The 23,996-nt window shown below is 37.6% G+C and overlaps 1 protein-coding gene across 2 annotated transcripts; it reads right to left on the reverse strand.

Annotated features, from left to right (window-relative positions):
* Positions 1-1,185: 1,185 nt before the first annotated feature.
* Positions 1,186-22,508, reverse strand: LOC311617334 (putative selection and upkeep of intraepithelial T-cells protein 1 homolog). Of its 2 annotated transcripts, XM_084873776.1 has the most exons (8): positions 22,491-22,508; positions 21,279-21,359; positions 19,726-20,073; positions 17,301-17,582; positions 13,794-13,901; positions 9,359-9,454; positions 2,961-3,083; positions 1,186-1,902 (listed from the first exon to the last, which is right to left on the reverse strand). In XM_084873776.1, the coding sequence occupies exons 2-8, from the start codon at positions 21,352-21,354 to the stop codon at positions 1,793-1,795; spliced, it is 1,143 nt and encodes a 380-aa protein (XP_084729902.1). In that variant the 5' UTR covers positions 21,355-21,359; positions 22,491-22,508; the 3' UTR covers positions 1,186-1,792. The 2 variants fall into 2 exon arrangements, with proteins under 2 accessions (XP_084729902.1, XP_084729903.1); XM_084873777.1 differs by lacking the exons at positions 1,186-1,902; positions 2,961-3,083; positions 22,491-22,508 and adding an exon at positions 8,356-8,542 and having other exon boundaries at positions 21,279-21,594.
* Positions 22,509-23,996: the final 1,488 nt, after the last annotated feature.

Consider the following 23,996-nt stretch of genomic DNA (forward strand, 5'->3'; position numbering starts at 1 on the left):
TCCCCCACCCCTTCCCACTCATGCCCTCACCCCCCCGTTGTCCTTGACCACTGGTTAGGCTCATATATATTCACAAGTCCTTTGGTTGATCTCTCCCTTTTATCCCCACCCTCCCTCTGAGATCTAACAGTCTGATCCATGCCTCCTTTTCTCTGGGTCTGTTCTTGTTCATCAGTCTATGTTATTCATCATTTCCCCTAGATGAGTGAGATTATGTCCTACTGAAAATACACTTATAAGAACCAAAAATGAGACAAGCAATAATGGTTATGCTGAAAGGCAAATGAATCAGTCTGTAGTGAATTTTTTTCTAGGCCAACAGTTCCTTTGAGACCCAATTTCAATGTCAAACAGTTCCTTGTGTGTCAAACCAGTAATGTATAATGTCCCATTTCCACAAATAATCATAAATATTTGATTCCTTTAAACATTTATTAGTCTGACAGCGATAAGATTAAGTGTCATTATATTGAATTTCATTACCCTGAATTATGATTTTTAAGAATCTTTTAACATATTATTTTATTTTATAAATGAAATTTCTATAGCACCATATCCTGAAAAAAAAGCTACACAAATATTAAAGTAGGTAATCATGATTAGAAACCTATGGAGCAGGTACTATTGTTTGATCTGCCAATTCCTGGTGCCCAGAAGCATACTAAAATTTTATTCAATATTTTTAGAATTATACTTGCATTTCTTTAAGTGTTTTCTTGATAAATTTAAGAGTGCATTGTTAGTATATATGTACTGTACATCAATATTTAGAAAGTTTTAGTATATGGTCCTCATCTTCATTTTGTGAATGACCTTGTTATCCCTGCTAATTTCTTTTTAATTATATTTTCCCCAAATATTAATATATATTTTCACATATATTTTTGGTAGAAATTGTATGGTTTTTGGTCTTTGTATCCTTGTGTTTTCCACTTTTCTCTGTCATTATGCTTTAGTTAAGTCTCTTATAAGTATCATAGTTTGAGACTAGTGTTCTTTTACTGGGTTACTACTTGACATAACATTTAATTATTGATGTAGATTTATTCCTAATTTTAAAGTTGTTTCCATTTTACCATATAGATTATTGTTTTATTCCAGTTATTCCCTTAATTTTGTCATCCTTTGATAACATTTTCATCTTTTTGCATTAATTAATAGTTTGTAAAAAGCTACAAATGAAATGCAAATTTGAATATATTTTATTTGCCCTCCACCTGACAATTACTTGGTTATATATAAAATTGTAGGGCCACTGTTAACGTAAGAAACATTCAAACCTATAGAGAATTTTTGTGAGCCAAGCTATCGACAATTTCCGGGAAGCCAAATCTCAAAGGATTGAGAAAATGCTCCAGAGAATGGCAGTTTTACACTTTTTAAAAATACATTATAATAAAAAGAGAAGTAGGTTACATAAAATCCACTGGTGATAGATTTGAAAGGCAAGAAAAAGAAAAGTGGGAAACCTCTGGGATTGGATAAACAGTAAAATGAAAGAGACATATTTTCTTTACATAGGTGGATACAGGAGAGTTAACAATCAATAATTAACTCAATAACATTGAGGGGATTTGTGGTCTCTACAGAGTGGTACCTGAACATGAGGGATACAGGAAACGGAAATTGCTTTCACATTCCAAAGGTGTGTTATGATAGATGCAAAAAAAACAATAGACAGACTTAAGGTGAAAATTGATCTTTGTCAGAGAAGATTTCTAGGAAATGACTACCCACCATAAACTGCTTTTAGTTTAGAAGTTTTAATTTCAGGTCATCATTTGTGGGTTTTTTAGGTCTCTGAGTTTTGTAGGGTTGCCATGCAGGTCTCCTCTTCTACTGTACTTTTATCCAGAGTTCCAGATGAGATGTTTGATGCTTGTATCCTATATTCTAGGATACCTGTCAAGGAATTAAAAATTCACATCTTACTAAAGACAAATAGTCCAATGAAAACATATTTGAGAACATGTGTACCTCCTTTGAGATGTCAGACATTTTTGGAAAACCCATGAGAAAGAATTTACTTAGAAATCATGAACCTGAATTCTTTAGCTTCAATCAATGAGAGGGAAATTTCTGCAAAGTGGAAGTCTACAAGGAATAAAGGCATCTAGAAAGGGGTCTGATTTAATTTGCATGTTCTCTCTTTGCAACAGAAGTAAATATAAATGGATAACTTAGTGAAATTTAATTAAGTATTCTCCCTCTCCTCTCCTCCCCTCCCCTCCCCTCTCCTCTCCTCTCCTCTCCTCCCCTCTCCTCTCCTCTCCTTTCCTCCCCTCCCCTCTCCTCTCCTCTCCTCTCCTCCCCTCCCCTCCCCTCCCCTCTCCTCTCCTCTCCTCTCCTCTCCTCTCCTCTCCTCTCCTCTCCTCTCCTCTCCTCTCCTCTCCTCTCCTCTCCTCTCCTCTCCTCTTTTTTTCCTGGTGACTAATTCTGCATTTCCTACATATTCATAAGAAGTCTTTCATCTTTAGGCATTAGTTAGGGGATGTTTCAAAGTTATATGCCCTCCTGTGAACATAGATTCAGAAATGTTTCTGGTTCAGCTTTTGTGGACAGTTCAAAGTTTCTGAAAGAGAAACTATAACATTAAGTTTTCAATTCTGCATTTGAAATCCAAATGGAAGAAACCACCTCTGGTTTATGAAGAGCTCAGGATACAGAAAGCTTTAGTGAGTGTTTTTAGATAAAATAGTGGGGCCTTCAAAGTTTACTAAGAGTGTTGTCACATTATGAAGCCTGACTGAGACTGGCATTGGAATCTGAGGCACTAACACGGGCAGAAACTCCAGGAGCCTCCAGGAGTCTACAATCAGGAAACCTTTACATAGGGCATAGCTTTTTCTCTTCCTCCAGCTATTAAGGCACAAAGACTGGAAAGGTCACATCTTGGGACATCTGCAGATCAGTCAGATGAATGGTACCTTCTGAGTTACCTCCCTTCCCTTCCCATTTACCTCTGAATTTAAAGTAAATAAAGGAAATGATCATAGTGATGAAGACAGTCAGAACACACAGGATCACCGTGATATCTTCCAACCACATAGTATCCAATTGGAAATGTGGATCTGAAGCTGGAACTGAAGAGAGATGCAATAATTAGGAAGGTCATAGATTTGTAATAGATTTACTTTTCAAGTTCCTATTCCTCCATACTTCTGGCCTTATGTGAGGGTGGGGAGAAATAGGATGGGCCCTGGGGATGATGCTGGAGATGGGTATACTTGGGCTCAGTCTGGAAGAGGGCAGTGCTGATACACATTCTTCTACTCAAGAAGCATGACACTTGTTTTCTAGTTAGCCAGTTTAAAGCATAAGTAGACACTTTATGTCTTCTTCTTTTTTAATGCCTTCATCTTTTTAATCTGGTGCTGTAAGCCTTCAAGAATTCCAGGCCTTGTCCAGCCAGTATGGCTCAGTGGTTGAGAATCAACCTATGAACCAGGAGGTCCTGATTCAATTCTCAGCCAAGAAACATGCCCAGATTGCAGGCTCAATCCCCAATAGGAAACAAATAGGAGGCAGCAGGTCAATGATTCTCTCTCATCAGTGATGTATCTCTCTCTCTCCTCCTTTCCTTTCTGGAGTATATGGGAAACTGATACTCTTGCCCCAGCTTCTGAGCGGTGTCCACCCACTTCCAACCAATGTGAACTCTCACACCCAGGGCCACAGTCACAGGCCTCACAGCTCAATTGCAAATCACTTTTAAAAAATTCTTCGCAGTCTTTTTAAGAGCACCATTTGTTTTTAAACATTGCCCTTGCACAGCCCAAAGAGACTTCTTAATGTTATTATTGCTCCTGGCAAACCCATTTCAATTCTCTGAAAACATCTTTGCAGTGTTTTTCTATTTGCACTGTTTCCACTCAAACTGGCTGGCATGTGGCTGGCTTTCCCTGCACCCCTCCACTCCCAACTTCAAGCATACCAATATCAGAATTATGGGGGTGCCAGAAGAAGAGAGAGTGCAAGATACTGAAAACCTATTTGAAGAAATAATATCATAAAACTTCCCCCACCTGGTGAAAGAAATAGACTTATAAGTACAGGAAGCCCACAGAACCCCAAACAAGAGGAATCCAAAGAGGACAACACCAAGACACATCATAATTAAAATGCCAAGGGCAAAAAAACAAAAAGAGGATCTTACAAGCAGACCTTTTGAGAGGTATTGAGAAAGAAAATAGTTTACGATCAGCAGAATCTCTGAGATGGGAGAGATATTACAATTCTCAAAAGCCATCCTCTTATCTGGAACAGAAGTCTTCTTTAAAGTATCCTTTTTGGGTGACTCTAAAGTAGAAAACATCCCCCTCTCATAATATTGGTTAATATATCTTGGGAAGGGAGCACCATTACCAAAAGTTAAGGTATCTGTTTTATTACTGGACAGCTATGCCTATTTTCCTCTATAAACTGTAAGTTGCCTCTCTGTTAGGGATTGTTCATGGATTCCTAATGAATGGATTCAGAACAGGCCTCCCCAGTATATATTACTTTGGCGTGGGCATTATTTTGAGCTGAAGATCAAAATTTGTATCTCTCCCTTAAAGAATTTAAATCGGGTCCTTGCCCATTATATGAGTTATTATCAGAGATAACTTTATATGACAGAACTATAGGGCAGGGCAAACTTCTAATTACTGAACAGCTGCTCTTATTATTATTCTGTGAGTTGCCTTTCTCCCCTCTGTAACCCCAGGCATTTTGCATTATTCCTTAGCTCAGAATGCCCTATACACTTCATTTTAGCTTTCTGTCTTGAAACCTCATGTATGTGGACCCTCTGACTCTCTTATATGAGTAGGGTTCCTTGTATATACAAATATAATTAAATTTTGTTATTTGTCCTGTTAATCTGTCTCACATCTATTTAATTATTAGACCAGCTGAGAGAACTTAGAAAGGTAGAGAAAAATTTTTTCCTCCCCAAACTTTTCTATTTTATAGAGAAAGACAACCAAGATGGCAAGGATGAGGAAACCAGGGTCAGGAAGTCTTAAATCCATGTCATTGAAATAACTGATGATATTGTCTTTAGAGAAGACTTAGCGGCATTATGATTGCTGGTCTCAACTTTCATGTCATGAGGATAAATAGTCAAAATATTCCATATGGTCTTAGACTATACAAATGGAGGGGAAAGAATTCACCTAATTAATATATATTCCCCCCACCCCTATAATTCAAGAGAAATTATTTGCCTTTAATAAGGTCAGAGATTCCTTTTTATAAAAGTAATAGCATACATTTTAAAGCATAGCTAAATTGCTCTAGGTAAGTGTGCAGAAGAGTGAAGAGTCAGAAAACTCTCTCTTGATTACATATATCTATTTTTCTAACTATAATGTTTAGGAGAACTTCAAACATCTTCTCATAAAGGATAGGAAATAATTTGAAGCAAATTTGAAAAAAACAAAAACAAAAACAACAACTTGGAAATAATTCAAAAAAGGTAAAAATATTTACTCAGAGGAGTGTGTTTTTATTTATTTATTTATTTATTTATTTATTTATTTATTTTGAGGGGTGTGTTTTTAAATCTAATTTTTTAAAAAAAATTATTTCTATATGACTAGAATTGCCCATTGTTTAGATGGCAAGTTAAGATCATGGTGGGGTGCAAGTGAAGAAAGAATGGTATGAGCTAAGGAAGGAAGGGAAGAAGGAGAATGGCAAACACAAGCAGCCATTCTACCAGAATGAAGTCACCAGAAAGGGATCCAGGGTAGAATTTCTAACTAATGCCAATAATAATGATAATAATAGCAAACAATAACATTGCTTGTACTATGTTCAAAGCCAGGTTAAATCATTTTGATGTATTGACAAAATTTAATAAAAATATAATCTTATACAGTATGTATACAGTATCATCCATATTTAATAGATAAGAAAACTATAGTTCAGGTACTTTATAAATAACGTTCCCAAGTTCACACAGTTAATAGTATAACCACGGAAGTCTGTCTCTAGTCTGGCACTGATTCTTGGAAAGAAATGGTGTACCTCTCGAAGGTTTCACTGTATATAAATTCCACGGAGAATAGGCACAGCAGAATGTGTCTGTTGAAGATACAAATGCTGGATACCTCTTTTTAGAAGAAACAATTACCTATATTTTGGAAAGCAATCTGATTTATTGTAAAGTATTCAGAATAAGAGACACGTGGTTCGAATCCCAGGAATAATCTTATTACTTGCTAGAGCAACTGAAAACAGGGAATCATGTTTGATGTTCCTCTGTATCTGCATTTCCAAGATGGAAAAGATGACAGACATGTCATAGGATGTAACAGAATTAAGGTATACAATGCTTGTGAAATTTTCTGGCAATGCATATTTGTTAAATTAACTGGTAAGTGATTTTTGAATTGATAAGCACCAAGAAATAAAATTAGTACAGAAAAGGCAGGATAGAGTGGGAGGCTGCTAAATGAGACATTTACAGAGGAAGTAGAAAGTCCATTTCAGTAGAAAGTCCATTTAAAGTAAAGAGAAAGGTCAATAGCAATTGAAGAAGAGGTTAGCAGATGGACCAGGTTTATTGCCTAATTATCAGGAGTTTGCAGCCATGTCAGCAGAGACCTCTGTGATGACTCAATTTTAGGTTCTCAGCGAAGAACAAGCAAAAATAAAGTTTAATCTCCTAATTCATTCTTAAGGATTTCAAGTCAGTTTTGACAGTGACAGAGACCTGAGCCTATTCTTGGGGCTATGGGCTATCTCCTGGAAGCCTCATAAATCGCTAAGTGCTCAGGCTGTATTTCCCTGCAGTGACCTGTTTTTACAAAATGACTAGACCTACATCTCTCTCTTTTTATTTTCATTTTATTTCTTTTCATAGAGGAACAGTAAACTTGTTGAAACAGAAGGCTGCAGGATCTAATTTCCTGAGCTGGGATCCCGGCTTCACCATCACTTAACTGTGTAAGTGAGCTATTTAACTTCTTAGTGTAACATATTTTATCACCAATAAAATCTAATTCACAGAAGTGTAAGTACAGTTGACTCTTGAACAACTCGAGGGTTAGGGATGTAGATCCTCTGCATGGTCGAACATCTGCTTTTATACTTTGATTCCCTCAAAATTTAACTACTAATAGCCTAGCAGTTAAAAATAGCATTTTTTTTTTTAACCAGAGCCTATTGACCAGAGCCTTGTTGATCACACATTCAATAAACACATATTTTGTATGTTATATGTATTACGTACTATATTCTTACACTAAAGTAAGTTACAGAAAAGATAATGCTATTAAGAAAATCATAGGAAGAGAAAACACATACACGTATTTTATGTATTCATGACATAACTCATTCTTTCTTATTTTAAAAAAATATTTCTAGGCTATAATGTTCATCAAGGCTATAATGTTCTTCAAATTGTCACAAATCTCCAAAAAGTTTTCCAATACATTTATTGAAATAAATCTATATAGAAGTGGATCCATACAGTTTAAACCCATGTTGTTCAAGGGTCAACTATATATTAATCTATGTAAAATTGGTAGAGCACACAATAAGTATGTAATATACTAGTAATTAACCTACTATTATAACATTTTGCTTATTTCTTCTGATATGGATGGATGTGACATTTAGTTTGCTAACATGGGTAATATGCCAGACTCAGGTATGGACTTCCTTAAAGTATAAAAAGCACTTCCAGTCTGGTTTGATGTAAGGTCATTTGTGTCTTCATTTCACAGGAGAAAATTAATAAATAAAATCCTCCAAAATAATCAAGCCTTACTTTATGACTTCCATATCATGATTTTGTGGCTATAGCTATATTTCTTAGTTTATAATAAAGAATTACCTTACCTTGCTGCTCATTGCCTTACATATATAATTTCCATGGGGACCTCAAAGATAAGAGCTGAGGGCACACTTCAAATGTGTTAGCTTCAGCTATCCCCCAACTTATACAATTACCTTTATAATTTCACCCTCAAAGAGAGCCAGAGAGAAGGAAAATCAGTTTCATGTGTTAATGCACACTGCAAAATTGAGCAATATATATGTGAGCATATGAATTTATTTTGAGAAGAGGGTCCTTTGCATAATTCTCTAACAGAAATCTTTGACCGCCAAAAGTTTAAGATATACTGAACTGCTATCTCCTCTAGGCTAAAGGTATAGAAAGAATTGGCATATTTTCTTAGGCGAAGTGATGAAGAACTGGTGCTAATAAAATGAAGAAAACATTTTCTTTCTCTAAGGGGCAGAAGCGTCAACAATTTGTATCATTAAACTCATGAAATTCAGAAGACTGGAATCCAAATCCTATGACATGAGGTTCAAGTGTGTTTTGTTCTGTAATTTAAATAAATACCACTCTTCTTTGGTTAAATATTTTACCAGAGACTGAGGAATTGGAAAAGGAAGTATTTTCTGGACATTCCCACTTTTTAATCCCACTTACCTCTGCTTTTGTGATGCAAATAGACAATGAGTGAGGTGATTACACTTACAGTAAGCACTATTATTATTAGGCCCACTACTATAGGGTTTCTCATTTTGCGGAAGCAATCTGAAGTAAAAGAGACATAATAATTGTTGGTTATTGCTGTGAAGGTACTTTGGATTGTGGGGAAATGCACCAAGAAAGCAAGAGCTATATTTTAATGTCATCCCTCTGTATTAATTTAGAATAGGACTAGGGAAAAATAAAAGAACGGGACAAAGATGTAGTGTAAAGGATCTAAGGACATAAAGGTTCTAAAGGCTTAGGTCTAAAGGTGTTGATGGCCAGGACAAGAAGCAGAGCTATTTCTAGGATGGGACAAGTTTTTGGCTGAGGCTACACAGATCTGGAGAAAAGCAACTCATTTTTCATTTCCTCCATCTAGCCCATCAATCAATGTGCATAAGACAAGAGTTATGCACTGACCATTATCATTTTACCCAGATTTGAAAGAGGCCAGGAGAGCTCTGAAGACCTCTGACTATGTAAGAATTTCATGAAGCAAAGCGGAAGTGAGGGTTTGGCAGGGGGGGGGGGGGTGTCAGACAACATATTGTTTAAAATCGAATTTTATATCTATATATCTACAACTATATCATTATACTGTCATGGGATATCTAGTCTCTCCATGAAAATCTTCTATGGTGTGGCAGCTCACTACCACAAGTGGTGCCCATTCTCTTGCTGGAGAGTTATAGGCACAGTTTTACTTAGTGGTTAAATTATCGCATACAAAGATTCATGAGCATTATGGTGGAATAACAAGTCCTTTGTTTTTGTCTCCCCCATCAACAACTAAATTTGGCACCCATCTGCAACAGGAAGTGGGAGTTGTGGGACATAGGGCCATACACCAAGGTCCCTAGGAGAAATCTTGCCTACCTGTGCATCCAGTATTAGGCAGGCAGTCTTTGGTACAGACTCTGGAACACACAGAAGACCGTGCCCTGGATCTTTTCTGCTGTGGTTCTGAAATACCTGTAAAACATGGAGGTAAGTGGTTAGCTACCTAAGAGAGAGCCTTGTGGAAGTCTAGGTTTCCAGAGAAGAAGTTCCATCAGGCTATTGGAGAAAAAAAAAAAAAATGTGGATGCATTGGAGTGCCTAAGAGGTCCAGCTCCACGCTTCCCCAAGTAAAATAGCTTAGGGCTAAAAGAGATGGCTGTGATTTCTCCCTTGGGTGATGGGAGAGCCAATGAGAAAATGCCTGGCTTTCCCAGCTGTACAGGAGGCTTCCAAAGAGACTCATTTACCTCTCAGAGTATCTAGTATATTCAATGGGAAGGTCCATGATGGGGAAATGGAGAAAGGAGCAGATCAGGAGACTGCATATAAGGTTTAAGGAGGTTATGGGATATGGTTCTTGCTGAATGCATTATGGATTCCCATCAATTAGCCTGCCTATGAGCTAGGGGAAGGCCTAACTAAAGGATCTTCCAAATTGGCCTGCTGGCACTCTCAGCACACTACATGCCAAATCCACACCTCTCTCCACTTTGTGGCTGGCTCCCTGTTCCTGCCCTGGAGGGCAGCATGAGCAGAAAGTGGGCCAGGGTGTGTGAGATAGTGAGAACTGTATAGCCACCTTCAGGGAAATATGAGAGACAGAGTAGCCACCATGGTGTGCTGCAAAATCAAGAAAAAATATACAAGCTACTGAATCCTGCCATAAAAGGGTACAAGTGTGGAGCAGCTATAATGCATCCATACAAAGTCTGAGAGAGCCTCAGAATCTACAACAGTTGCAGTCATGCACCTGATAAGGGGTTAATACCCAAACTATACAAGGAATTCAAACAGCTCAATAGAAAAAAAAAAATCCATTTTAAAAATAGACAGAGGATCTGAATAAACATTTGTTTTTCAAAAAGATACAATATATAATCAACACATACATGAAAAGATGCTCAACATCACTGATCAACAGGGAAATGCAAATCAAAACCACAAAGAGTTATTGCCTCATACCTGTTAGAATGGTTATTATTAAACGACAAGCAATAACAATTGTGGACGAAAAGGGGCCACATACTAACCTGATGAGCTCACGGAAGGCCTGCATGGCGGCCTTGCAAACTAAAAAAAACTAAAGAAACCAAAGGATGGTCTGAAATTAAAACTATTTAAACAAAAAATCAGTTTATGGTGGGTAGCCATGTCCTAGGCTGGTATCTTCCCTGACAAAGGTCAATCTTAACCTTAACTGGGTCCTGTTTATTGTATTTTTGCATCTATGATAACATACTTTTGGAATGTCAAAGTAATTTTCCTTTTTTTGGACCCCTCAAAGCACAGGCACTGCTCTGTGGACACCACAAATTCCTTCATTGTTATTGAGTTAATTGTTGAGTGTAAACTATCCTGTACCCACCTATGTAAAAGAAGTATGTGTCTCTCATTTACTTTTTATCCAATCCCAGAGGTTTCCCTGCTTTGCTTCTTTCTCCCTCCATAATCTATCATCAATGGATTTCATGTACCCACTGTGTCTCCTCTTTTTATTGTACACACACATAACATAGTGTGTAAAACTGCCATTTTCTGGAGCATTATCTCAATCCACTGAGATTCTGCTTCCTGGGAACTGTTGGCACTTTGGCTCAAATAAACTCACAAAAATTCTTCAAAGGTTTGAATGTTTCTGACTTTAACACAAGAGTTGGCCAGGGTGTAGAGAAAAGGGGAGCCTTGCAGTGTTGGTGGGAATCTAAATTGATATGGCCATTATTGAAAACAGTATGGAGGTTCCTCAAATATTAAAACTAGGAATTCCATATGATCCAGCAATTCAATTTCTGGGTTCAGCCATGTGCCATATGTAAAGACATTTAAATCAACAATAAGCCATCTATATGACTGTGGTTATATATATATATATATATATATATATATATATATATATATATATAAAAGCCTAAGCCACCATCCAACCATCTGACTGTTTGACCATTCGCCTGGTAGCTATGATGCTCAATGACCACCAGGGGGCAGGTGCTCTGACCAGTAGAGGAGCGAGCCCAATTCCTTGCAGAATGAGACATGGGTTAGGTTGCTGTTGGGGCACTGTTGTCCCAAATCTGCTTCACACGCACTCCGGACCCAGAGATTGGTTTTGGTCCAATCCCTGCAGGCCAGGTTGAGGGACCCCACTGGTGCACAAATCTGTGCACTGGGCTTCTAGTAAGATTATAATGGAACTGAAAGTTTTCTATCTCTTAGTTACATCTTAGCCATCATAATGTGGCAGCACAATGCATTACATAAACACAATTGTTTTGTACAGTTGCCATCAGTATTCAATAGAGTAACATACTATTAATATATAGATTTATAGCCTAGCAGCTATAGGGGAACAGAATGTGTTACCCCCAAAATATGTCTATTTGGCATAAGAATTATTTTAGGCTGGTTAATTTTAAGAAAAAGCAGACCTGGGAGAAGCACTGAAAACCAAATAGAAGTTACCAAAAATGCATTTACATTTGCAAGGAAAAATCTTTCTTTGTAAGGATGTCTTCTTAGTTGTACCAGGAAAAGGAGGATGGACTTATCTCTAAAAACGCTTATCAATGCAGAAGAAAATTGACTTAAATATGCATTATAACCTTATCCTTACCCTTATCTACTGTGATTTTCTGGTAATCCCACCCCCATTCCCACCCCCAAATCTTCTTTAGTCTTCAGCTGAAGATGATATTTAAGGTTCTAGCTTTAGCTGTTTTGGTGAATTATTCAGTTTTACTGGATCTCTCCCATGTTATAAACTTTGGTTTGTTTTTCTCCTGTTAAATTTTTTATTATTACTGTGATGTCTTAACAAAACAAAAACAAAAACAAGAAACAAAAAACAAAAAAGGTAGAGGGAAAGTTATGTTTTTCTTTCCTACAGAGCAATCAGCTGTACCATATATAGCCTAGATATATAATAAGCTATACCATCTAGATTTGCATAACTGTTCATACAATAATGAAATTTTCTAATGATGCATTTCTCAGAATGTATCCTTGTCACTAAGTGGGGCATGACTATATTTATTTGAAGAAAACGAAAACACTAACTTAAAAATATATGCATTACCATGTTCATTGTGACATTATTTACAATAGACAAGAAATAGAAACAACCTAAATGTCCATCAATCAATGAATGAAGAAAATGTCACACACACACACACACACACACACACACACACAATGTAATATTATTCAGCCATAAAATGGAATAATATCTTGCCATTTGGGTCAACATGGATGGAACTTGAGGGCATTATGCTAAGTGAAATAAATCAGAAAGAGAAAGACAAATACAGTATGATTTCACTTACATGTGAAATCTAAATAAATAAATAAATAAATACATAAATAAATACATAAATAAAATTAAATTAAAAAGTTTGGCCCTGGCCAGAGTGGCTCAGTTGGTTGGAGTGGTGTCCCAAAAAGTCACTGGTTTGATTCCTGCTCAGGACACAGACCTAGGTTGCACATATGATTCCTCATTGGGGCATGTTTGGGAGGCAACTGATCCATGTTTTACTCTCACATGGATGTTTCTCTCCCTCTCCCTCTCCCTTCCACTCTCCCTAAAATCAATAAAAAGAATGTCCTTGGGTGAGGATTAAAACAAAAACAACTTATAGATACAGAGAACAAATTGGTGATTGCCAGAGGAAGAGCATGTCAGAATGCACAAATAGGTGAAGGGAGTCAAAAGATACCAACACTGGCCCAGCTGGTTTGGCTCCATAGATAGAACATTAGTCTGCGGACTGAAGTATCTCAGGTTTGATTCCCGTCAAGGGCACCTTCCTGGATTGTGGGCTCATTCCCCAGTAGGAACCCTGTAGGAGGCAGGAGGCAGCCGATCAATGATTCTCTCTTATTAATGATTCCCCCTTCCTTCCTCTCTAAAATCAATAATATAGATATAGATATAGATATAGATGTAGATGTAGATATAGATGATATAGATATAGATATAGATATAGATATAGATATAGATATAGATATAGATATAGATATAGGTATAGGTATAGGTATAGGTATAGGTATAGGTATAGGTATAGGTATAGGTATAGATAGATACCAATTGCCAGTTAGATATTAAATAATTCATTGGAATATATATATATGCAGCATGGCAACAATAGTTGCTAATATTGTATTGCATTTTTGAAAGTTGTTAAGAGAGTAGAACTTAAAAGTTCTTATCACAAGAAAAATATTCTGAAACTGTAGCAATGAATGTTAATTAAACTTATTGCAGCTTAAGCTTCCCCACACCCTTTTTCATCTCCCGCCTTTCAAAAGTACTTACTTTGTAATCTATGTAGATCAACACTGGGCACCATGATAAATATCACTAGCAGAGCCAGAATTATGCTCAGAATTAGTATCCAAACAGAGTTCCACGGAAACAACTGATCTGAAATAGAGAGCCACAAAGTTTACCACTTAGGAAACTTGGAGCATTTAGACACATCAAACCAGGGATGATGATTCATCCAAAGCTTATTTCCATTCAAGACCCCCGGAACCTGGGATATTAGCCCTAAGCCAGTTTGGAGAGGCAGTTATACTTGGGTAGTTGAAAAGTGAGGAAAGATCTGGAGTGAGACTGAGCCAGGGGTGAATAAAGGTGAGTGAAGGAACACCTCCCTTCCCCCCGCAACCTCGTGTCTTCCCATCCATTCTATCTCATGTTCTCCCACCAAGTCTCAGCCCCAACTTAGTCCTTCAGTCCTTTTGTCTAAGCAGATATGGGAATTAATATATGTGTAGCCCTGAATTCTCTAATATATTCACTGGGTTTGGCATTATTCTTTAGGATACATTTAGAGAAATATGTTTATGTAAACTTCCCTCCTTTTCATCTTCTTTGGCTTGCTGGCTGCACTTGTTGGGCATGGACACCTGTCATTTTGTTTGGTAATCTGATGTCTTTCTTCCCAGAGAAAAATCTCTGTTCCAACTAGAACACACCATTATATACAAGGAAGTAAACCCAAGAGGTAGCTAGAGATCCAGTCACAAGTTCTGCTTCTCACAATTTTGGCTATGTTTGGTGGGCAGGAACCTGGATTGAGCTGGTGCAATTCATGGGATTGAGAATCTTATGATTTTGGAGCCAATCCTATATCCAGGTGAGTTCTCCTCCCCTCACCACACCATCCCCTGAAACCAAGGAAGCTGAAAAGAGCTTTGCCAGCTCACAGGCCAGACAGGAACACTAAATTTTGATTATGATCTTTTCTTTGCCATAACTTTTGAATCTTATTCATGTTTTCTAATGTACAGAGAATGGAAAATAAGATCTCCCTCAGATGTCTTTATTTCCCAGAACTTTAACTTGATCCCCTAAGTTTGTGTAATTATATTTCTTTTAATATATGTTTTTTAAATGCATATCTACTTTAAGAATATGTTAACTCAGGCCGAAGCAGGTTTGGCTCAGTGGAAGAGCGTCGGCCTGGGGACTGAGGGGTCCCGGGTTCGATTCCAGTCAAGGGCATATACATTGGTTGCAGACACATCCCGAGTGGGGGGTGTGCAGGAGGCAGCTGGTCGATGGTTCTCTCTCATCGACATTTCTAACTCTCTATCCCTCTCAATTCCTCTCTGTGTAAAATCAATAAAGTATATTTTTTTAAAAAGAATATGTTAACTCAGAAAATATGCATCTTGATATTTACTGAAGTAAATAAATTCACAAAGATTTTATCCATTTCTCTCTCTCTCTCTCTCTCTCTCTCTCTCTCTCTCTCTCTCTCTCTCTCTCTCTCTATATATATATATATATATATATATATATATATATATATATATATATATATTTATCCATCCTGCTTAGAACTCTCAGGGCAGAGGGTGGGTAGTTTAATCTTTCTTTATCCCCTGTAACTGCTTATCTTATAGAAGTGTCTTTCTGTTTGTGACACAACCATAATATGAAGCTTTGGTTGTTTTCTGGAAGATTAAGTGAGCAAATAAACACAAAAATAATCTAAAAAATTAGCAAATTGTTAAGCTTATTAGGGAACTTAATCCTATTATAATATTCCGGAAACAGTTGTGGTATAATAAATACATAAGACCAACAAAAATTTCTATCTTCATGTTTTAGAGAAGGAGATAGATAAGGGACAATAAAAATAATGAATAAGTTACAGAGTAAGTTAAAAGGATACATCCTATGTTAAAACATTAAGGCAGGGTGCCAAAACTGGTTTGGCTCAGTGGATAGAGCGTTGGTCTGCGGACTGAAAGGTCCCGGGCATGATTCCAGTCAAGGGCATGTACCTTGGCTAAGGGCATATCCCTGGTGGGAGGTGTGCAAGAGGCAGCTGATCGATGACTCTCTCATCGATATCGATGTTTCTAGCTCTCTATCCCTCTCTCTTCCTCTCTGTAAAAAAATCAATTATATATATATATATATATATATTTTAAATCGAAAGAAGTTCTTTAAAAAAACAAAACATTAAGGCAAGGTAAGAAGATAGGAAATCCTGAGTAGGGGTGGCAGGTTAAATTTTTTAAATTAGCTTATTAAAATAGTCCTTATAGATCTATTAGATCTATTTTTGTTCATCAGTTTATGTATTTTGGGTGGGAAGAGATCAACCAATGAACTTGAATGCATATATACATAACTCATGGACACAGGTAATAAGGTGGTGAAGGCCTGGGGTGGGGGCCAGGGTTGGACTGGGAGAGGTCATTGAGGGGAAAAGGGGACAAATGTAATACTTTCAACAATAAAGATTTTAAAAATAAAATAGATAATATAAATATGCAAAAGAAAAAAATAAAGTAGTTCTTATGAAAAAAATGAGAGTTGAACATAAGCTGGAAGGAGAAAGGACATTTAGTGGAATTAGAGTGTTCTAGGAAGAGGAGCAACTAGATCAAAGACCCTCACTCAGGAGCAAGCCTGGCATGTTGGGAGACATAGCCTAGAGCAGATAGAGGAGAATATTAGGGATGAGGTCAGCTGGGTAATGGGGCACAGATAATGAAGGGCATCATGGGGCATTTTACTCTGAATAAAATGGGGAACCATTGCAGGGTTTTGAATAAAAGGTAATGTGTATCTTCTGTTTTAAGTGGATTATGCTATCTATGTATTGAAAATACATCATAGTGGACAAGGCTAGAAATAGGTAGGTCTTTTCAGATGTTTTTGCCAATATTCAGACCATAGGTGATAGTGTCTCAGACTTGCATGGCGGAAATAAAGTGGTGAGACTCTAGATTAACTTTAAAGGTAGACCTAGTATTATCTTTTAACAAATATCATATAGAATATGAGAGAATGATGGGGGTCAAGAATGACTTCAAGGATTTTGTTCTTTGAAACTGAGAATATGAAGTGTGGGTTGGGAAGCCAATAAACTACACAAGTCAGGAGGTGATTGGGAATTCAGTGTTTGATGTGTGGGATTTGGGATATATAATAGACTTCCACATTGATATGCTAAGTTTAGAAATAAGACTAAATTTAGGGAGAGAGATCTGGGTAAGAGATACCACTTGGGGAACCATTGTCATATTGATGGTATGGAAAGCCATGAGATGGAATTAAGACACAAGAGAAAATGCTCAAAGACTAAGCCTTTGGGAACTCCAAAAGGTAATAAAAAGGGTTGACATAAAAGATAAAGTAGCAGAAGGAAATAAGAAAGAAAATGGGAAAAATGATGAATAAAGCCAAGAGAATGTAACATCCTAGAAACCAAGTAAAGAAAGTATATTAATTTTTCCCTTTAGTTTGTATATTTTATGACAATGGTCATCATTTGTAGAACAAGTACATTGATCTCACCTGATAGGACAATGCTTGTCCTTTCCTCTTGACCAGTTACGGGGTTTCGAAGGCAGCAAGTGACATTCTTATGGGAGCTCTGTTTAAGGAGAAGGGTCATCTTCATGTTGAACAATTTATGTGTGTCCTGTGAATGGGATATGGATGTAGGCAGAATGATCTCTCCTCTGCTGTCTCTCCATTCCATTTGAGGCTGTGGGAACCAACCTCCTGTACTACACTCTACCAAAAGACCTTTGGTATTAGGAGGATGCACAAGAATCTGTATTCCTAAGCTTGTAGCTGGTTGGAAAGAAAAGGAAAAACAATATTTTTACATGACGAAAAGGAGAAAAACAGAGAAAGAAAAGCTTGCATCCCCCACTCTAATCCCTGTTCCATTAGCTCTACTAACAGCCAAGCACTGTGGGGCTCTGATTGTCACCACAAACAGGATAAACCAGGCTGAAGGGTTATGGTTTACAAATTAACAACTCAGGGAGAAAATGCATGTTTGTTCCATTTATCAATTCAAAAATAGTATTTTTGTTATTTACTACATCTAGGAGATTTAGCTATAAACACAGATATAATAAAGAACATAAACAGTCAAGACCTCTGTCCTTTTGAATTTATAGCTTATTGTTCTTTTTCTTGAATCTTCCCCATTAGTCATGTTTGAGCTGCCATCAGTTATAAGTAAACAAATATAAATATGTTTAAAACTTTAATAACATTTTATGTATATGTCTTTGCATGTAATGAGTATTTGCATAAAATGGGTAATACACTAATATTATAGAAATAAAGCAATTCATATCAGTTTAGAGAAACTAGTAGCTTTTGAAAAATTTCAGTTTATTGGCATCAGGCTTGCCTAAATGTGCAGACGAAGGAAGAATAACAGAGATTTAAAGCATTACTCTAGAGCAGCTCTGTTCAATAAGCTTCTGCAATGATGGGAATATTCTATATCAGTGCTGTCTGATACAGTAGCTATTTGCTACATGAGACTATTAAGCACTTGAGATTTGGCCAATGAGACTGAGAATTTATTTGTAATTTTTACTTAACTTAAATATAAATAGTCACATGGAGCTAATGGTTGTCATTTGGATAGCTCAACTCTAAGCAATAGTACTGAGTGTCATAATCTCTATACATAAAACCCTAATATGCAAATAGACCGAATAACTGATCAGTATGATGTGCACTGACCACTGGGGGACACACATGAAACATGGCGGGCATCAGCAGCAGGTGACAGAGAGTGGAACATGGCAGGCATTGCCCATGGTGGGATGGTGGAGCAGGTGAGCAGAGGTGCTAGACCAAGGTGGGGTGCCAGTTGCTGTGATCAGGGCAAGTCTCTGGTGGTTACTGAAAATGCTTTGTTCCCATGTGCCTCTGTCCTGCCTGGTGCTCAGGCAGTTGGCGCCGGAGCTGCCACTCGGACCCACTGCTGGTGTCGGCCCCGCTCGCATCCACAGCTGTTGCCAGATCCACTACTCGCACCTGCTGCTTGCGCCCAGCGCCAGTCCCATCGTTTGGCGCTGTCAGTGGGTGTGAATGGTAGCTGCTGGCCCTGATCACCCCTGAGGGCTTTTTCACCTCACCCTGCTCCTGAGGACGATTGAAGCAGTAGCTACTGGGCAGTGGCAGGCAGAGTGGGGCCAGGATGATCGGAGTGGCATGGCCCCTGGCCCAGGCTTGGGATCCTCCCAGGCCACCTGCTGCTTCACTCACTATTACATTCCTCCGGGGATGTTGGACTGTGGTGATCAGGCCAAAACCAGCAGTCCAACATCGTCTGAGGGGTCCTGGATTGTGAAAGGGCGCAGGCCAGGCTGAAGGACCCTATTGGTGCACGAGTATATGCACCAGGCCTGTAATATATATACTAATATATATACTGATATATATATATACACACACTAATATATATACTAATATATACTAATATATACTAATTATATATATTAATATATATATATAAATATATATATATATGATTGTAGATGAAGGCTTTTTGAAATAGATTTTAAAAAATTAGTCTGAAACTAAGTAGTCAGTGAATTGAGTGAGAAATGGGAATAAAAATTGTCACTAAGGAGACTATCATAAAGATTTAGGTAGTTTACAAAGTTTCACTAAAGTGTTGTCAGAAATAATTAAAAGCATAGTAATGAATCCTGAAAGGAGTCTGTTAATATTTTACTGATATAACAGTGTATATGGACATGGGAAAATAATTCTGAAAATGGTAATGTGTGTGGGAACAATTGCATTCTTAATCCTATACTCTTCTCAGTTCCAAGACTCAATGCATGAATTTAAACTTGCTAACCAAACCATATTCAGAAACACTGAGAATTTCCCTACTATTCAGTCCCAGATGGGTTGAGAATCATGGATGTGTAGAAACCTCAAAGAGATCCATCCCTACCTGTGACCTTCACGTCTGTGATGGCTTCTTCATCAAAATCACCATCTTTGAAGAAGCAGTGGTACTCTCCATGGTCATCAACACTGACATTGAGGATCCTGAGGGTCACTTTACCCTCTCGGATAGCTTCTTTCCGCAGCTCTGTCCGCTCCACATACCTGGAGATAGTTTCTACATGCAGGTCTTTGCCATTGTTGTACAGGTAAACAGGTTGTGTATAGCGATCCCGGAACCAGCGTATCTCCATGTGTTCTGCATTTTGTGGTGGGGACAGCTGGCAGCTGAGCTCAACTATGCCACCAAATGGGGCCAAGATTGGCCCCTGTAAGCCAGTCACTGTAAAATGTTCTGTGAAGGGAGATGGTAAGCAAAGAGTGAGAGTATTAGCTACACACACACACACACACACACAAACACACACACACACAACATTCCACATGTTTCAGTGAGGTGTTAAAGGCCATTTTGCCACATTTACATATTGTAAAAATATGCAAATATATACATTATATATTTATGTTCTTAATAATTCCACATTAATTTCTAACTTGACTCATAAGGATAATCTGAATTTCTACCATTCTAAATATCAGTGGCTTCTAAACATCCCCTACAAATGGGCAGAAGACCTGAGCAGACATTTCTCCAAAGAGGACATACAGCTGGCCAATAGACATATGAAAAAATGCTCAAAAACATAATCATCAGAGAAACCCAAATCCAAATCATAATGGTGGGTATGTAACATTATGACCCACCTGGCAAACTCACATATACTGGTGGTGGAAATGTATGTTGGTAACTATTTCAAAAGAATATTTGCAACATAATAAAATAGCACATAACCTTGACCAGCAGTTCTATGCATAGAAATATTTCCTACCTATATACTCAGAGGTTTTGTCAAATGCATGTGTAAAATTTTCATAGAAGCATTACTTTTATCAGCCAAAGATATTATACCAAAAAAAAAAGTGCACCAGAAAGATTTCTACTATTTAACAGGTAATTTTTACTAGAAACTTTATCTTTTATGCCATTTATTGTCTCAGGCTTTGCTTATATTTGTCTCTAAATACACTATATTTATTTCTGCTTTGCATAGATCCCCTTACAAAGGCAAATTTTATCATATGTTGGCTCCCACTAGCCTATTCCTTCCTTCCTCATTGGATGCCCCACTGCATTGATAACTCACATGGATTCCAAAATGGATCCCTATCCTACCACTTCTTCGCTGTGTAAGTGACACATATACTGAGTCTCCCCAATATGAATATTGGGTTCGCAAGGGTAAATATTAGGTCTTCTTCATTTGTTTCTTCTCCCAGGAATTTAACACAAATCCAGGTACATGATAAGGACGACTTACTGATTAGAAATAATTTTTTCCAGCCATTAGCTGAATCCTATAGTACATGTCCTCATTATATAATTATGTGTTAAACCTGAGGGACAATGGTCAAAAGAGCTTAACCCTTTTCTTTGGTCCTTGCTTTTTCTGGCATACTTGATACTGCCATGATTCATGCAGGTAGAAGAGAGGGTCATACCTGAACTTGGTGCTATCATCTGAAGGAGGAGCATGGGGACAAAGTATCTGGTGAGAGATGGTTCTGTAGTTTTCATTACACCTGTGATAACAAGTGAGGAGGGTTCAGAAACAGCCATAACAGGAGTAAGAATTTTCAGAAAGCACGTATTTTAACATGTTGTTTTTTTAGGCATTAATAAACTCTCAAGTAGTGTTGCTAGACAATGTTGTAGGAGTGCTGTATGAGTCCCAGTTATCTGAATATCAAATTAAGTTATGGATATAGAACGCCCAAACCTGTAGAGAATTTTTATGAGTTTGTGAGCCAAACTAATACATATGTGTGGCTCATATGCTTACATGCTCTGAAGAATAACAGTTTTGCAGCTTCTTTTGTATATTCGGAATTAAGGAGGGGACATAAGGAAGATTACACGAAGGTGGGCAAAAGCAAGGTGGGGGTTGGTTTACAGGATGGCTAGCTAGATTATGGGCTCTCATGATGTTTGCAGCTTATTTCAAAGTTATGTTAAACTAGATGTACGGAAACAATGTACAGAGCTTCCTTAGGCAAAGATAAACCTTGTACCAGAAAGTTATATGCTTGGGGCATGATGACCCACCATGACTTGCTTAATTAGGAATTTATGACCAGACACCTTGTATGAGGTTACTTTCAATAGAACCTCCTTTTTTTTCCCTCACTGTGAATAACTTTCTGTTATACATATTTCCCACCCAATTTTTGGTATCCTGCAATACTTATTTGCTAGATCTGGAAACTCCAACTCTTTTTAAAATTTTATTGATTTTTAGCAGAGGGAAGGAGAGAGAGAGAGAGAGAGAGAGAGAGAGAGAGAGAGAGAGAGAGAGAGAGAGAGAGAGAGAGAGAGAGACTAGTTGCACATCTAGGTGACTGGCGAATAACATACATAAGAATAACATTTTTTTGTGTGCCTGAACAAACCAGATTCCAGAAATTCAGCCCAACATTTGCTGTAACATGATACTGCAGACTGAGTTTCAAATGACCCACAAAGAAACAATGAGAAAAGACTTTCCTTAGAGGGGACTGGGATCTCTGTTCATACTATCTCACTAGTCCATAAATATATCTGTCAAGTCCCTTGAAATTACAGGTGGTCTCCCAGAAGGCACAAAGAAGAGGAAGGGATGGAAGAAGTGCTGACCATCTATGAACAGAGAACTCAATCTGAAATCTTACACTTACCGGAGTTCCTGACGCAGCTCTCCATTGTCCCTAGAGAACGACAGTGCCAGAACCAGGCAGAGTACTAACAAAGCTCCTTCTCACTGCTGCCCTCCACCACTGAGCACCTGATTCTGCAGTGCTTTCCTTACGTTCCTTTCCAAGGGAAATTCTAGAGAGACTGGCTGTTCCAGTCTGAGGATAGGAGTCTTTGTTTAACTTTAGTGGTTGCAGCTGGCATCGCTGTACCAACATCACAAGTACTAACAAGACTTGCCTCGCTCTGAAAGGAAGCACCACCCAAAATGATTTTTGCATTCTATATAACTCATAATGAATAAAATGGGTATGATCAAGAATTTATTTTGAACACTGTCCTGTACTTAGAAAAGAAAGAAAAATAACTATGGAGACACACATAAAAGACACTAAATTTAGATCAGGCATTCAAGGAAGGTGATGATGACTAAGAGGAGTCTTGAATAACATGAACAGTTAGCCATTTAAGAAGAGAAGCTGAGGAGCAGATTAGGTTTCCTAGGCTGGGGGAGGGACAACTTGCAAGGCATTTGAGAGAAAATGTTCAATTTAGAAAACTTTAAGTAGTTTACTGTGGCTACAATGGGAGATATGATCAGAGAAAGAGGTGAATGAGTTGTACAGAGAAACAAAGGCAAAATTGTGGTATGAATGTTAAGAAATATGTGTAATATATACTTAAGTATATATAGATTCACACATATTCATTCCTAATTCTCATAAATATAGATAATATACATATATGAGTACTAAAATATATAGCTACGTATATAATATATACATGTGTGTACATATATGTATATACTAGTAGTTATAAAGAATGGTATCTTTTTGCATATATGATTGCATAAATATAAATGTAAATGTAAATATATATCATATCTATGTTTTATATGCATACATATCCTAATTGTGTATATATGTACAATATATAGGGGCAGGCAAAGTAGGTTTACAGTTGTGAGTACACAAAACAGAGCTTATTCTTATATTATTAATTATTGTATTATTTACTTGTATCACAACCATAAACACTTTTGCCTACCCTGTATATGTGTAAATGATGATATCCTATATAATACAAGGGTAATATGCAAATTGAACCTAAAGGCAGAACAACCAGGAATGACAGTTGCTATGATGTGCACTTACCACCAGGGGGCAGAAGCTCAATGCAGAAGCTGCCCCTTGGTGGTCAGTGCGCTCCACCAGGGGGAGTTCTGCTCAACCACTAGCCAGGCTGATGGTTGCTAGTGCAGTGGCAGTGGCTGGAGCCTCTCCCATCTCCTTGGCACCATTAAGGATGTCTGACTGAGGCTTAGGCACCCTGGGGGAGTGCGCCTACACTGACAGGTGGATATCCCCCTAGGGGTCCTGAACTGCAAGAGGGTGCAGTCCAGACTGAGGGCTCCCTGAATGCATGAATTTTTGTGCACTGGGCCTCTAGTATATATATATATATATATATATATATATATATATATATAG

This window comes from Pipistrellus hanaki (genome assembly GCF_964339955.1).
Source record: "Pipistrellus hanaki genome assembly, chromosome: 2".
Classification (NCBI taxonomy): Eukaryota; Metazoa; Chordata; class Mammalia; order Chiroptera; family Vespertilionidae; genus Pipistrellus; species Pipistrellus hanaki.

Excerpts from the sequence above, each read along its gene's own strand:
- LOC311617334 (XM_084873776.1), bottom strand. The coding sequence starts at position 21,354 with ATGAAAACTACAGAACCATCTCTCACCAGATACTTTGTCCCCATGCTC. Across the intron at positions 20,074-21,278 it reads GATGATAGCACCAAGTTCAG|AACATTTTACAGTGACTGGC; the intron begins GTATGACCCTCT and ends CTCCCTTCACAG. Across the intron at positions 13,902-17,300 it reads GACAAGCATTGTCCTATCAG|ATCAGTTGTTTCCGTGGAAC; the intron begins GTGAGATCAATG and ends TCTCTATTTCAG.